At 44.1% G+C, this 14,480-nt stretch overlaps 1 protein-coding gene across 4 annotated transcripts in view; it reads left to right on the forward strand.

Moving 5' to 3' along the window:
* The first annotated feature begins 1,504 nt into the window (after positions 1-1,504).
* The window catches only part of CEP295 (centrosomal protein 295), a 57,361-nt gene continuing 44,385 nt past the window's right edge, over positions 1,505-14,480 (forward strand). For 2 of the 4 annotated variants that reach the window (XM_080375603.1, XM_080375606.1), the window contains exons 1-2: positions 1,505-12,054; positions 13,776-13,908. In XM_080375603.1, coding sequence (XP_080231729.1) covers positions 13,801-13,908 — 108 coding nt within the window. In that variant the 5' untranslated portion in view covers positions 1,505-12,054; positions 13,776-13,800. The other 2 variants (XM_080375605.1, XM_080375604.1) reach the window with 2 other exon arrangements.

The following is a 14,480-nucleotide window of genomic DNA, read 5'->3' on the forward strand; positions in this document are numbered from 1 at the left end:
GCCTGCATAGAGGAGCAAGGAGCTTCTGGCAAAACTCAAACAGAAGAAGGAAGATTACAGGGTGTGTAAAAAAGGGACAGGCCACTTGGAAAGAATATAGGGATATTGTCAGAACATGCAGGGAGGTGAGAAGGAAGGCTGAGATCTGTTTGGAATTAAATCTGGCAAGGGAGGTCAGGGACAACAAGGGCTTCTTCAAATACATCAGCAGTACAAGGATGATTAGGCAAAACATGGGCCCACTGCTGAATGAGGTGGGTGCCCTGGTGACAAAGGACACTGAGAAGGCAGAGTTACTGAATGCCTTGTTTGCTTCAGGCTTCACTGCCCAGGCCGACCCTCAGGTTTCCCAGACCCTGGAGGCAAAAGGGAAAGTCTGCAGAAAGGAAGACTTTCCCTTGGTCAAGGAGGATCCCGTTAGAGATCACTTAAGCAAACCTGACACCCACAAATCCAAGGGCCCTGATAGGATGTGCCCCCGAGTGCTGAGGGATCTGGTAGATGTTATTGCCAAGCCACTCTCCATCATCTTTGGAAGGTCATGGAGGACAGGAGAGGTGCCTAAGGACTGGAGGAAAGCCAATGTTACTCCAGTCTTCAAAAAGGGCGAAGAGGAGGACCCAGGAAACTACAGGCCGGTCAGCCTCACCCCCATCCCTGGAAAGGTGATGGAACACTCATCCTGGAGGTCATCTCTAAGCATGTGGAGGAAAAGAAGGTCATCTGGAGCAGTCAGCATGGTTTCACCAATGGGAAATCATGCCTGACCAACCTGATTGTCTTCTACGATGGGATGACCGGCCGGGCAGGTGAGGGGAGGGCGGTGGATGTGTCCACCTTGACCTCCGCCCGGCTTTTGGCACCGTCTCCCACCGCACCCCGGGCAGGCTGGGGCCGTGGGTCAGGGGAGCAGTGGGGGGCTGAGAGCTGCCCGGACGGCAGAGCTCAGGGGGCTGGGGTCGGTGCTGCGGGGTCGAGCTGGGGGCTGGGAGCTCGCCGTGTGCCCAGGGCTCAGCGCTGGGTCCGGTCCTTGTTCCACTTATTCATCAGTGACCTGGATGAGGGGACAGTGTCCCCTCGGCACGTGTGCTGGTGACACCCCACCGGGAGGGGCGGCTGGTGCCCCAGGGGCTGCGCTGCCATCCAGCGAGGCCTGGGCAGGCCGGAGAGCTGGCGGAGAGGGACCCAGTGACCTTCAGCAAAGGCCAGAGCAGGGTCCTGCCCCTGGGGAGGGACAGCCCCAGGCACCAGCAGGGGCTGGGGGTGACCTGCTGGGGGGCAGCTCTGCGGGGAAGGGCCCGGCAGTGCTGGTGGGCAGCAAGGTGCCCGTGGGCCAGCGGTGTGCCCTGTGGCCAAGGGGCCAGTGGGACCCTGGGGGGCACCAGGAGGAGCGTGGTGGCCAGCAGGTCGAGGGAGGGGGTCCTCCATCTGCTCTGCCCTGGTGGGGCCGCACCTGGAGTGCTGAGTCCAGTGCTGGGCTCCCCAGCTCCACAGAGACTGGGAGCTACTGGGGAGGGGCCAGCGGAGGCTACAGAGATGATGGGGGGATCGGAGCATCTCCCTGATGAGGGAAGGCTGGGAGAGCTGGGGCTGATCAGCCTGGAGAAGAGATGGCTGAGGGGGGATCTCATCGATGTCTGCAAATACCTTAAGGGCGAGTGTCAGGAGGACAGGGCCAGGCTCTTTTCAGTGGTGCCCAGTGACAGGACAAGGGGCAACAGGCACACACTGAAACACAACAAGTTCCATGTGAATATGAGGAAGAACTTTGTTACCCTGAGGGTGACAGAGCCCTGGCACAGGCTGCCCAGAGATGCTGTGGGGTCTCCTGCTCTGGAGACATTCAGAACCCACCTGGACGTGATCCTGTGCAGCCCGCTCTGGGTGGCCCTGCTTTAGCAGGGGTTGCACAAGATGATCTCCAGAGGTCCCTTCCAACCCTGACCGTTCTGTCATTCTGTGAATCAAAATGAATTAACACATGACTCGCAAGTAGAAAATAGGGCTCATGTCCTCCCCTACAGTCAAAAACAAAGGGAAAATGCATGCTTAAATGATGCGAGGATGAGATCCAGAGTGCCTATTCATGCGCTTCTTACAGGTATCACAAGGTCTGGTCTCAGCAGGGTGAATCAAAGAACTGAAATGATGTATGTAAGCTCCATATTCTCAAAGAAAAGAATTAGACATTTCTGAGGGTAGCCCAGAATGCCACACAAGGGCTTGGTGGCTGCTCGGTGTGAAATCCTGAGGATAACATGTGTCTGAGCACTTTTCTTTTCCTGGACTTTGGAGCTTTTGCCTGCTTAAGGTAGACAGCGCAGAACCTTCCCCCCACTGTAGTGGCCTAACCGAGCATGGCTCATTCTTTCTAGAGTAATGTAATGGCTGAAGGACAAGCCTAACCTGAGGTCTAACTCCTTCTTTAGCTTTGAATGTTCATCTCATGATTACCTAATATAAAATGCACTGATAGTTCAGAGTACAGAAGAGAAGAATTCAGTCTTTGCCCAACTTCCAGGTCCCCTCACCTTTCTCTCCATACCTCCAGACCCTGGCACCGCCCTGTCTTCTTTCTTTCCAGCCTCATTCCTGGATGCACGGCAACCAAGTGCCTGCCCCAAAGAGACCTTCCTAGCCTGAGACAAAGCATTTGCAGGCTAAGGATCAATCCCAGATCTCCACTGCCCTGGGTAACTGCTTTGACCACTAAGCAACAGCACTGCAGAAGCAACCATAGCATGACTTTTAAATAGGGTAACTTGTCTGTCATGCTTTACACTGAAAAAAATACAGTCCTAATAAATACAAGTTTATAGCTCATTTAGTCATGCCTGGTTGCATCATGGTGGACTTCTGTTTTCACAGGGTAGGGATCTACCTTCACAGAAAGGAGCAATAAACAGAAGTCTCATTTGAAGCATTGGGAGAGCTTCCAAGTAGAAGCATGCCATCTCCAGGAGCAGGTTTTCTGAGGATCACAGGATTGTGAAGATTAATTTATTAAATACTTGCCAACCTCTAGTCTCTATGCACCTGAAGGAATGTCCCTAGAACTCCTCCTGGCTGCAAGGCATGGTATGTCCTAACAGGCAAGGATTTGTGTTGCACAGACACTGAGTGCTGGCTACAAAGGAATAGCTTCTAGAGATACTGGCCTAGAATGATGCTCGCATGGTGAATTAGATATCTCAAACAAGAGGGTTGGTTGTTGTTGAGATGGCAATGGGACTTGCCATTGCAAGGGGTCCTTGCAAAGCATTTTAACTGTATCATGTGATCCAGCTTCTTAAACCACTGTTTTGCTCAGTTCTTAGATAATCTAACTGGCCTGTGGTACTATGTGAGCACTCCAGCACACATATGATCCATTCCTACAGGTTATCTTAAACTACGTACAAAACGTCTCCTAACTGTCATTAAGTACGTACAAAGGTCCTATGTAACTGTTTATACATAGGAACAGTTTCTACTGCTTATTTGCAAATGTCTGTGTAAAGTTTGGTCAATTCTGCAGCAGGAACCATATAAGGAGGTCTATTGACTGGATTATCCACCCAACACACTTAAGCATATAAACTGATATTGAGACATCAGGAGCTGTCTGAAGAAATCTCTAGAACTGTCCAAAATTCCTACCTGGAGAGCTTCTGTGAAACTCAAATTTTTAGTTGTCAAGGTGGCTGGAAGTCCAGTCAATTGCCTTATCTCAAGTTGCTCCACTGTTTCATATTAGTCTAAATCATAGATGCAGATGACTAGTTGGGGAGCTCCTAGACCACCCAGGGAATTAAGGACTTATGGGCTCTGGGTGTGCATACAGGTATAGTCCTGATACCGAGCTATAGCGCAGTTGCAACTAAAGGACAAACTTGAGTTTCATACTTACAGCTTTAGCTCCATAACTCTTGCCACATTTTGTTAGCTCAGTGCCCAGTCTGTACGGTCAGAAACTCTTCAATAGGCTTCAATATGCTTCTCAAATGCCTTCCTTCTCTAGATCAGGATTTCTCAGAACAAAACCTCATGTTAAATTGTGTTAGTAAGGGAACAGAGTATTTTAGAATAGAGATTAAAATACCATAACCAGTATGGAAGCTAGCAAACAAACAAGAAAATTATGTTTTCAGTAAATCTAAACATTTGTGCATCTCCCATCACTACAGAATCCAAATGAGTTATTGCCTTTATATGTCATTAATATTAACCTCATTTTAAGCTTGGGTAACTAAGGCTTAGGTTTTTTGAGTCACAGCCCAGTGTCTTCCACTAGCACAGGCATTCTGTTCTTACTTGATCATTGTTTTTTCTACTAATGTTGCTTTTACAGATGAGAAAAGTGAAAAAAGAAAATCAAGAACGTAAATGTTGTCAAATTCTGTTTCCTTCATTCTTAAACCACTTTTCATTTACATGGAATAAAATTTAACTTTTAGCTGAGGACTGAGCAATAGACCAAAAGGACTGAGCACATTGACAAGCGCTGATTGGCCTCGTGTGCATAGAATTTAACCTTGGTCAATCTTTTTCATCCAAATAGTATCACTGTCTGGCACTGATTCGTGCCTAGCTGTTCTTTGCCACCTGCAGTTGAATGAGATGCCTGACCAGCCAACCTAGCCTGCGTGAGAGGAAGCTAACAGATAATGTGCAATAGAGCTTTATTTTTCCCCTGTAAGTGTTTACTCTGCATCACAGAAAATCCATTTGTCAAATAATAATTGAATTCTCCAACATTTGGCATATTTGCATAACTATTATGAAATGGAGCATTATCTCCCTTGGTATTATACCCATTTCCCTTAGATGGTGTCTCTTTGATCCATTAATCATGTTTCCTGTATCCTCCCACAGCAGCTTAATTGCTCGCATCCTGCAGAACCCACTCACAAAGAAAGAAATTAGCTCTATGTAAATTTAAGGCTATTACCTTGCCTCTATAAATGTAAAACAATTAAATTATCCTCTAAAAAGGACAGTGATAAAACTCCAGATAAGCATTGATCACCCAAGGAAGCAAATTAAGGCAATTTTGTTGGGTCAGTGGGGAAAAAATATTTTTGCTTTACCAAGGACATAACTGGGGCAAATGATACTGCTGTCCATGTCTTTCTCCACTACCACTGCTGTCCCCTTTACTGACTTCGGTATTACTTGAGTATCTGAAACAAAGACACCTCCAATTTTAGGGCTGATGTAGACTTATACTGATGCGTACATCTCCTGGGCTTTACTGGAACCTCGAAGTATGACCTAAGGATCAGCACAGCACTAGGGAACTACTTAAAGTCAAAGGTGCAGCTATCTAGCACTAGCTTGTAGGAAACACTGAGAAAAGGAGTACGTCTTGAATTCCACTTCTCAGACCTGTAAGGATATGCTTTTCAGGAAACATATCTTTAGCCTCAAACCTTTACTAAATATAGGAACCCACATTTAAAAAAATAAAAAGCTGGGCAAAGCTTTCCCCACCCCCAACAGGAGCAGGCGGTAGGAACTGCATCAACTTAACAGCATTTTGGTGGTCACAGCACTTGTGGAGGAAGTGGGAAAGATTCAATGTTCCTTCAACGTGCAAGTCAGAGTCAACTCCCACAGGGATGTTCTAGCCACCAGGCATAGCTCTTTCTAGGAAGATCAGATCATCTCCCTCTTCCTGCAAAGCCATGCTACTGTGCAGAACATAATTGACTATTAATTTGGCCATGGAGAGACTGAGCAGATGACTCTAATCAGGCTGTTCAGACAAAAGTATGGAAAACAGGAAGCCTGGTCTCCACTTGCCACTTCTCTTGAACCACAAAATAAAATAGTAGTGTGTTTTGTGCAGAAACCTGTGCCGCTGTTGTGTTGCATGTACTTTGAGTACACTAGATGTTGACGTATATTGAAAAAAATGTAATTCCTGAATTTTGTTCAGGTTTAGATTCTGAGCCATTCAGTCCTGTCAGCATTAGAACAGCTTGAGCATGTAAAGGTCAGCAAATCTAGAGCTCAGGGATGTTTAGGATTAAAAAATGTTAACTTCTTCTAGACTTTAGTAGCTTAGCAAGGCTTTTCAGGATCAAGATCCTGGGACTTAGCTCCATTTATCAGATCAATCCCCAAAAGACTAAGCCAAGGTCACACACACAAAAATCTATGGTCTTGCAGAAAACTGAAGCTCAGAGTCCAGTTTACCAAACTAGCATCTAAGTCATTAAACAGCTTCCTTTCCACATTTTCATCTCTCAGACCTGACTGTAAGTTTACTTCTCTGCAGTCACTAAAGACCCTTGTTCTTTCATCCCTTCTTGGTGTCTATAATATTTAGCAAAATTATGACAGAAAAATTCTCCATGTCTGTAGAGAGACACTTTTCTGTTAAAAGGAGTAAAATGGGAGCAGTAAGAACCAGTATATCACTGCTCCATGTTCACTGCTTGCTTCTAAACATGTTTGTTCACTCTGCAGCTTTTCAAAGTTCCTCCTCTTGATGCAAATTCATTCTCACTCCTTGTACATTTTTCTTCACCATCAGTTCCTTTTGTAAGGTTCTCTTTGAAACGTATTTCCTCCATAAAGCCTTTTAATGACTCCATCTACATAATCAGTTTTTCTTCTAAAGAAAACATCAAAGCTAATTTGTGGTTGAAGTGTAATTTGGTATATCACAGGTCTGTGATCATATAGTCTGTTTGATTTAGAATGTGAAGGTCTTGATCAAACCAGGATCCACTCTTTTATACTGTGAACATTTTGCTGGTATTTCATAAACACCATTAAGATATTATAACAGATACCCAAGGACAACGACCTGTACGGAAAGGACACCTGTCTTCTATATCTTATCCTGTATGTTGCCCACCATAGAAGTTGCCAGAGAGATGGCAGAAGCCAGCAGTAAGGAAGGGGAGTCTCTAGCACACGTTTTTAGTTGCTTTATGTATAAATGACTATTAAGACAACAAAAGAAATTTTGAGATTCTGTGATTGAATGAGTCATTAATTTGACAGTACCTGACTATTCATGATTTCATCCAGAACCTTTAACCTCTTCTTTGGCGATGTGTAGACTCAAAGCCTTAAGCTTCAGTCTTACTCTTCACGGTGTTCTTACGTTAATTTTATTGCTTACAGCATGGCATTTGGATGCACATCTGAGGGAAACTGAAACTTGTGAAAACTTCCAACACCTCTTGTATACAATATAATAAACATAAGCAATCAAAAGGAGGAGGCAAATAGTACAAAAGAAGCCACCAATTTAAGTTGGAGAAAAAGTAATTATTTTAACATTAGAAAAAAACCACCTTGTTTTCTCCCAGTTTCATCTGTACTACGTGCTGAACACACAATGCTTACTACTAATGTAGGACTGAACTTAAGAAAGCATTTTTAATCACATAAGGAGGTCCTTTTCTACAAGGTAAAAATTTAAGTCATTTAAGAGATCTTGCTGGAATAGAGTCTTTTATTTAAAGAAAATACCAGAAAATCGAGCACCGTTCTATTTCCTGCTGAAACTACCTGCAATAAAGCAAGTTATGTTCAGTATAGTTTCTGCAATTGAATAAAAGTTGATATTACAAGAAGAAACAAAGGAAGGTTAGCCAAACAAGATATGGCACAGTCTTTGAGGAAAGCTGGCGAAGACCAGCTGTAAACTCACTGAACTGAGCATAATTGGCCTATTTGTGCTCATAGTTACTATGCATATTAAAACAATAGGAGAAAATTCTATGTATGGTTCCAGTATGTTTTAGAAGGCTGAACACAGTTTACAAGAATTTTAGAATTCTGCATACGCTGGAATCACCAAGTAGTAAAGCAGGCTAGTTCTGAGGACATGCAGCAGTATAGCTACACAAGGCTCCTTTTTGTCTGTAAAACCCTGAATCCAGCTCAGTTCTGTTGGCCTCAAGCTTTGGGAGAGTTCTTTTTTTTGAGAGCCCGTTTTAAAATGACCTTACACAGCACCATAGTTCATGCATGAATAGGAAATTCTTAAGCACTTGGTGCTGCTCTTACCATCCCAAGGCTGGTTGTTTTCTGGAGACCCAAACCATTAAATTGGGCTAAGGATGCTGGGTGAAGTCCCAGGGGCATTCATGATAGAGAATGGGCATTGCGTAAGGCTGCTGTTGGTTCCATAATAAGAGCTTCTGGACCAATGTCATAGAAAAGCATGCAGGTTTTTTTCTGTAAGACAACACCATTTATATATAAAATCAGAGTTGAATTTACAGCCATTTCTTTGTCTTTCCATGACAATAATTTTAGGATGCACATTGCATTTAATTGAATTACATGTAATTATCTTTTTACCAGCTACATAGCTTTTTATGCCTCATATTTTGCTTCATTTTTTTTAACCATCTTTTTATAAATAGAATCTGCACATTGAGAATTCGTACAGGCACAGCTCTGGATATAGTTGCCTTGGTACTGGAAAGCATAGCTTTGCAGGCTTCTATTACATGACACAGGGTATAATAACAAAAGCTACCCTTCCACATATGTCAAGAAAATTTATCTCCAAATCAGTCTCAGGCAGAGGCTATTATATGCTGTACTTGCACACACTGACCATACCAGATTAGTCAGTCCCAAAAGTAAAGATTAGCCTTTTTTCCTTTTTAGGAAGCTCCATCTATGTTTGCAAAGCTTACATGTGAAAAACACACTTAATGCAAACTACTTTAAAAAAGCACTTTACAGTTTTGAGACTGTATGAACTGGAAGATTACAAATCTTTGTAAAACCACATCCTGTTAGTTCCTGGTGGTCATGATAATTAGATGTCTGGTGTCAGGTGCTGAAAGAGATAAAACAGCATGGGATAGGTAATCACAGATCAAAACAAAATGAACCATAGTGAAACATTTAAGACCATATGATAATGTGGTATGTGACATTCAGGAATACTGAATGCAGAAAAAAGCCAATTCAAACTGAGAGAAGTTCTCATTTCATTCCAATACTTCAGTAATCAGCAAGAAGGAGACAAGAAACAGCAAACTGCGTTACTGTCTAATGAGATGTTAGAGGACTCGGGATGGGGGTGTTACTGTCTGAATATGACACTTTCTTTAAAGCTCTTCCTTCAGTGGTTTTCAAGGAGAATACTTAATTCATGCAGGGTGTGCAGTCCTGCGCAAGGGTGAGCTGTCAGGTGGTTGTACTGTTCCATTACTGGATCTCAGAAAACCTATAAAACCAGTGCTTCTCTGCTGAAGATGCAGAAAAGCCTGCAAGGTCATCCTTTCCTTGTGCAAGTGAGAGACATGAGTGGCCAGTTAAGAATTTCTAATGAAGAAAGGAGCAAGTGCTCCTGTGTGGCAGTAAGGTATAGGTTGCATGTGCTGGTCTGCTTAACCTGCCTACAAGTCAGGGAATCTTTCCTCCTAGAGCACACAGAGGCAATTCCAGCCTCACTAATCTTATTTTCAGACTAAATGGTCCCACAGAGCACACCAAGGCAATGTGCCTGTGCCAACATCTCTTGCAGTGGTTCATCTGCTGATAGAATAAACATCCTCTGTGATAGGCAAGTGTGGACAGCCCCACTCTCAAAAGCCATTGTCTGGGACAGCAGAAGGCCTATACTGTGATCTGAGCTCCCGACCGTGCACTGCAGGCTGTCTCAGCAACGTGTGACTTCAGTGTCACACGGCCCCTCTTCAGCTTCAAACACATGAAACAAAAATGATTTCTTTTAAATCTGTGTTTTCATGTAGATTCACACTGCAAGGTATTTTTTACGTACAGAAAACATTCAGCTCCTGAAAAGAAATTCAGATTTCCCCCCAGCTGTCTTGGGAATTTGTAGATAACTCCCCCAAGTACCATTCTTTTCCCCCAGGAGAAACAGGACCAGTAATTGAAGCACAGGGGAGCCATTATCTCTAGTTTTATATATGCCTGGCTAGATATGCTGATACTGCTGTATCACTCTTCACCTTTTATAAAAGGAATACCATCTACTTCACAGGGGAAAGAATTAATGCAGGCCTGTAATACTGTAATTCAAACAGGTAGAACAAAAATTAGAAAATATTACAATATTAAAATGACTGCTAAATCCCCCTTTTCAGAAATAATTCTGCAATACATTGACTAGAAAACACCCTTGAAACAAAATTCTTACCCAGCACGTGTAGGTTTCGTAATCTCTTTTTTTCCAGTAGTATAATTGAGGAGCATATATTTGACCTCTTTCACATTTTATAAGTAGAGGATTCTAAAAATCTATAATCTCAATTACTCTCTTAATAGACTGTCTTAATTTTTACTTTTTTTTTTACCTGTTGACCTGCAGGATAAAGCTATTTAGAAGAGATGTTATTGTGGAGAGCACTGCCATAATGAAAACGCTGAAGGACAAAAAAAATCCAATAAGGAGACTGGAAAACACATTTAGAAGTGCACTGCTCAAGTTTAATTTATTCAATATGCATACTGAAAAACATCTGGGTGTCTTTAATGTACAGTCAGGTATTAACTTGGTATCAGCTATTACCATCAGCAGTTTGCAGCAAGTTGCAAGCATCTGACAGAAAGCAAGTCTGTGAATAAGAAAGCAGTTTAGCAGCAAAATGCCAAAGGTAGGGAAGTAAGCACATTCAGCTGCTGTGTTACCTGGTCTTCCTATGCTCATGTCTTTTGTTTTGCAGTTCTGTATTTTTTAGTATATTTCTTGTGCAGCCATGCATCTGCATGCACAATATTTAATTTTTACCAAGTAATCTCAGCCCTCCAGGTTTCAGTCCTGTGGGGCACGTGGGTTACTGTGACTTCCTAGTACAAAATAATTTTTTCCTTTTTCTAGAAAAAACTGCCCCTCATGTTTCAGCACAAGACAATCAGTCACCTCATTTGTGCCTGATCGGTTAAGTCACAAGCATTTCTTCCATTTCTGCAGCAGCAGCAGCTTGGACCCTGGGAACATACTCAATGCAAAGAAATAGTCCAGCACAGCTGTTCTTGCTTCAACCATATTTGCAGCAGAATTGTTTCTCTGAACATGAATAACAAGTTTTTGCTCAGGTTTTTTGTTTCTCATAAATCAAGGATATCAGATGACTGCACTTTTAAATCCCAACTGCTGCAAGTCTCACAGAATATGATAAATGGTCCCTTTTAGAAAGAAAACCAAAACATGAGGATGAAAGCAAGGAAACAAACAAGTATTGCATCAGACTTACAAGGAGCAGACATTAGTTAAAAAAAAGAGATTTGTAAAAGAGGTCAGCACTGGTTATGATGTTGAGATAGCAGCACAGATCCACTCATTGTGGAAGCAGCTTTAGCAGCCACGAGCAAGCCTGGAAGGTGGGCAGAACAGCACTACAGGTCTAGGGTACTGTCAGTCTAAATTCACTCCTTGTACACATACCACACATCCACAAAACTCTGAACAAGAAGGCTACGTAGAGATTAAACTAGCAGTGCTGAGTTTTGCTCTACTCCCTCACCGTTCCTAGTTTAGCCAATACTCATCCCACAGGAGCTACAGTGCCTCAAAACCCTGACTGAGGCCCACTGATATAGCGCTGCAAGAAAACCCTAATAATAAATGCCTTCAAATATATACTGAGGTTATATGATTAAGCACACAAAACGCTAAGCCCATATAAACCAGTCCTTGAGCAGGGACCAACCGAGAACGAAGGGCTCAGGGAAGGAGAAAAAAAAACAAAAAACCACCCACCCACCTGCCCCGGCCGCAGCCACCGTTTTGTACGCGCCGCCTTGGGCCGGGCGCGGCTGCCCTCAGCTCCCATTGGTCGCCCGGCGGCAGGGGCGGGGCTCAGTCGCACGGGGGGGCGGGGGGAGGGCGGCGCGGTGGCGCATGCGCGCTTCCGTACGGCTGGCGCGTGGGGAGGGGCGGCGGTAAGGGCGGTGTCCCGCATGCGCAGGGGGCGCGTCCCGCCGTGGCGCTCGGTTTCCCGCTGCGCCGGCGGTGATTGGCCGCTGGGAGTGAGCGGTGACGGTGACGCGCGGGGGGCGGGCGGGCAGCCATTGGTGGGACGGCGGCCGCGAGGGCCCGGTCGGCGGCGGGAGGAGCGGCGGGTAGGTGTGGGCGGCCGCGCCCTCCGCGTCCCTTCCCTGGGCGCGCTTTTCCTTCTCCTTCCCTCCGCATTGTCTCTCCTCAGCTCGGGCTCGTCGAATTGCAGTGGCCGTGGCTCCTCCGGTGGCTGAGCGGGAGCGGCCCGAGCGGGCCCGGGGCCCTCTGGGTCGAGCTCGCTGGCGGCGGGGCTCTCCCTGAGGGCCTGCGTGTGCTCCTGTGTGCGCCGGCCCCCTTAGCGCCCCCGAGCCGCCGCCTCAGGTCTGAGCCCCGGCCGGGGCGCTGCCCTGCTCCTTACCTTTTACCTCTGCTGCTTCTCTTTCCGGCTCTGGAGAGGTGCGTTTGGCTAGCTTTCCGGGGCAGGAGATCGGGAGAGGTGTTAACGTTGCTTACAGGGACCTCTGTAGCCTGGTGCTCCCGGGGAAGGCTGGCATAGCTTTAGCTATCGTGTATTTACTGATTGCTTTGTGCTGTAACTGAATCTGCATAAACATTGACCGATTTATTCTGATGTTTGCGTTATCTGCTTTAGCTGTTACCCTTGAAGTGTTAGAGTTGAATTTTGTATTATTCATCCTCTAAACTTTTTTTTTTTGGGGGGGGGGGATAGTGGGGGTGTAGTAACTTGCTCCTTAATTACATGTATTGATAAACTTATGTTTTGTACCTCATCGGCCAAATAAGGGAAGACTAGCAGGAATATATGTTATGTCCCTGCTTATCCTGTAATGAGCCTGGGATTCATTGGCTTAATAACCTTGTATCAAAAGTATCTTATAGATAATTATTTCGTTTTTACACACCGCCTGATTTCTTTAGAGTTTTGTTATTTTTTTTTAATTATTATTTACAATACTGAAATCTTCCCAGGTGTAACATGTTGGTTAAATCGTTTGTGCTGTGTGGACTGTTCACTAGTAATAAGCTTTTGACTTTTATAACTAAACGGTGGCTTTTGAAAGTCTTTGTTGGTTTGTTTTGGGACACTTATCAAGGACGTAAATATTTAAAGATCAAATAAATACTTGCAGGAGGACAGTTTTTAAAAAGGACAGCTGAAAAATTCTTGCTGTGCAGAAGAAAATTACAATAGCGAGGAAAATGGGAAGCAATCTGTAGAACTAGCAGATCCTGGTTCCACAGTGAAATCTACAGGGAAATATCATTTGAAATGACTGTTTAAGAAAACTTGAATAAAAAATTGTCAGTGAGCAAGTTTAGCATTCTAGTGAGATGCTCGGCATGCAGACTGTTGGAGTTTCACAGTCTTCAAGGCAGAAAACCTTGGACTACAGTACAAAATGTTAACAAACTCAGTATCTTAAAACTGTTACGAGAATGTTTCAGTATAAATCATCTAAGTGACCAGGCTGCTTTACTGTGTGGTGTAGTTTTCAATAGGTTTTAGGGGTTTTTTTATCTTCTCAGGAGTGGAATGGTGTTCAGTATTCACTTGGCAGACATGTCTGTTCCATGGTGTAGAATGTGAATGTAATACTGTTGCAGGGTTTACTACATAGCGTAATAGTTCAAAAGCAGTACATTTTATGACTGACAGACTGTCTCAATTGTACTCAACAACATTGGCATTGGCTCTGATGTGAACAATTGTAGCTCACACTCCTAGATACAATGACAGATTTGTAAGATTATGGCAATATCTGTTTTTTATAGATGGCTTACTTATATAATTTATGCACAATTTCTGTTTTTCATGTTCTCATAGAAGTTGATTATTCAGCATTCCAAAGATGAAGAGGAAAGTTGAAAAAGCTGGGAAATTGAGGCTTAGTCCTAATGAAGAAACCATGTTTCTGAAAGAAGAGTATGAAAGAAGAAGAAAACTGAGGCTACAACAAGTATGCCTGTATTTCTGCATGTTGTGTATTTCATTTAATGATGTAACAAATAATTTAGGAAACGTAACTGGAAGATTTATTTCATGTAAGCTAAATTTCAGGGTCATAATATTATAGAATTGTAGAATTGTTTAGGTTGGAAAAGACCTTTAAGATCGTTGGGTCCAACCATTAACCCAGCACTGCCCAGTCCACAACTGTGCCCCAAAGCACCACATCTATGTGTTTTTTAAATACCTCCAGAGATAGTGACTCGGGCCCTTCCCTGGCCAGCCTGTTCAAATGCTTGGCACCCCTTTCTGTGAAGACATTTTTCCTAATAACCAATCTAGACCTCCTCTGGCACAACTTGAGGCCGTTTGCTCTTGTCCTATCTCTTGTTACTTGAGAGAAGAGACCAGCTCGACCCCCACCTTGCTGTAACCCCCTTTCAGGTAGTTGTAGACAGCAATGAGGTCTCCCCTGAGCCTCTTCCGCTCCATGCTAAACAACCCCAGTTCCCTCAACTGCTCCTCAAAAGACTTGCATTCTAGACCCTTCACCAGATTTGTTGCCCTTCTTTGGACACACTC

The sequence above is a fragment of the Falco punctatus genome (genome assembly GCF_963210335.1).
Source record: "Falco punctatus genome assembly, chromosome: 2".
Classification (NCBI taxonomy): Eukaryota; Metazoa; Chordata; class Aves; order Falconiformes; family Falconidae; genus Falco; species Falco punctatus.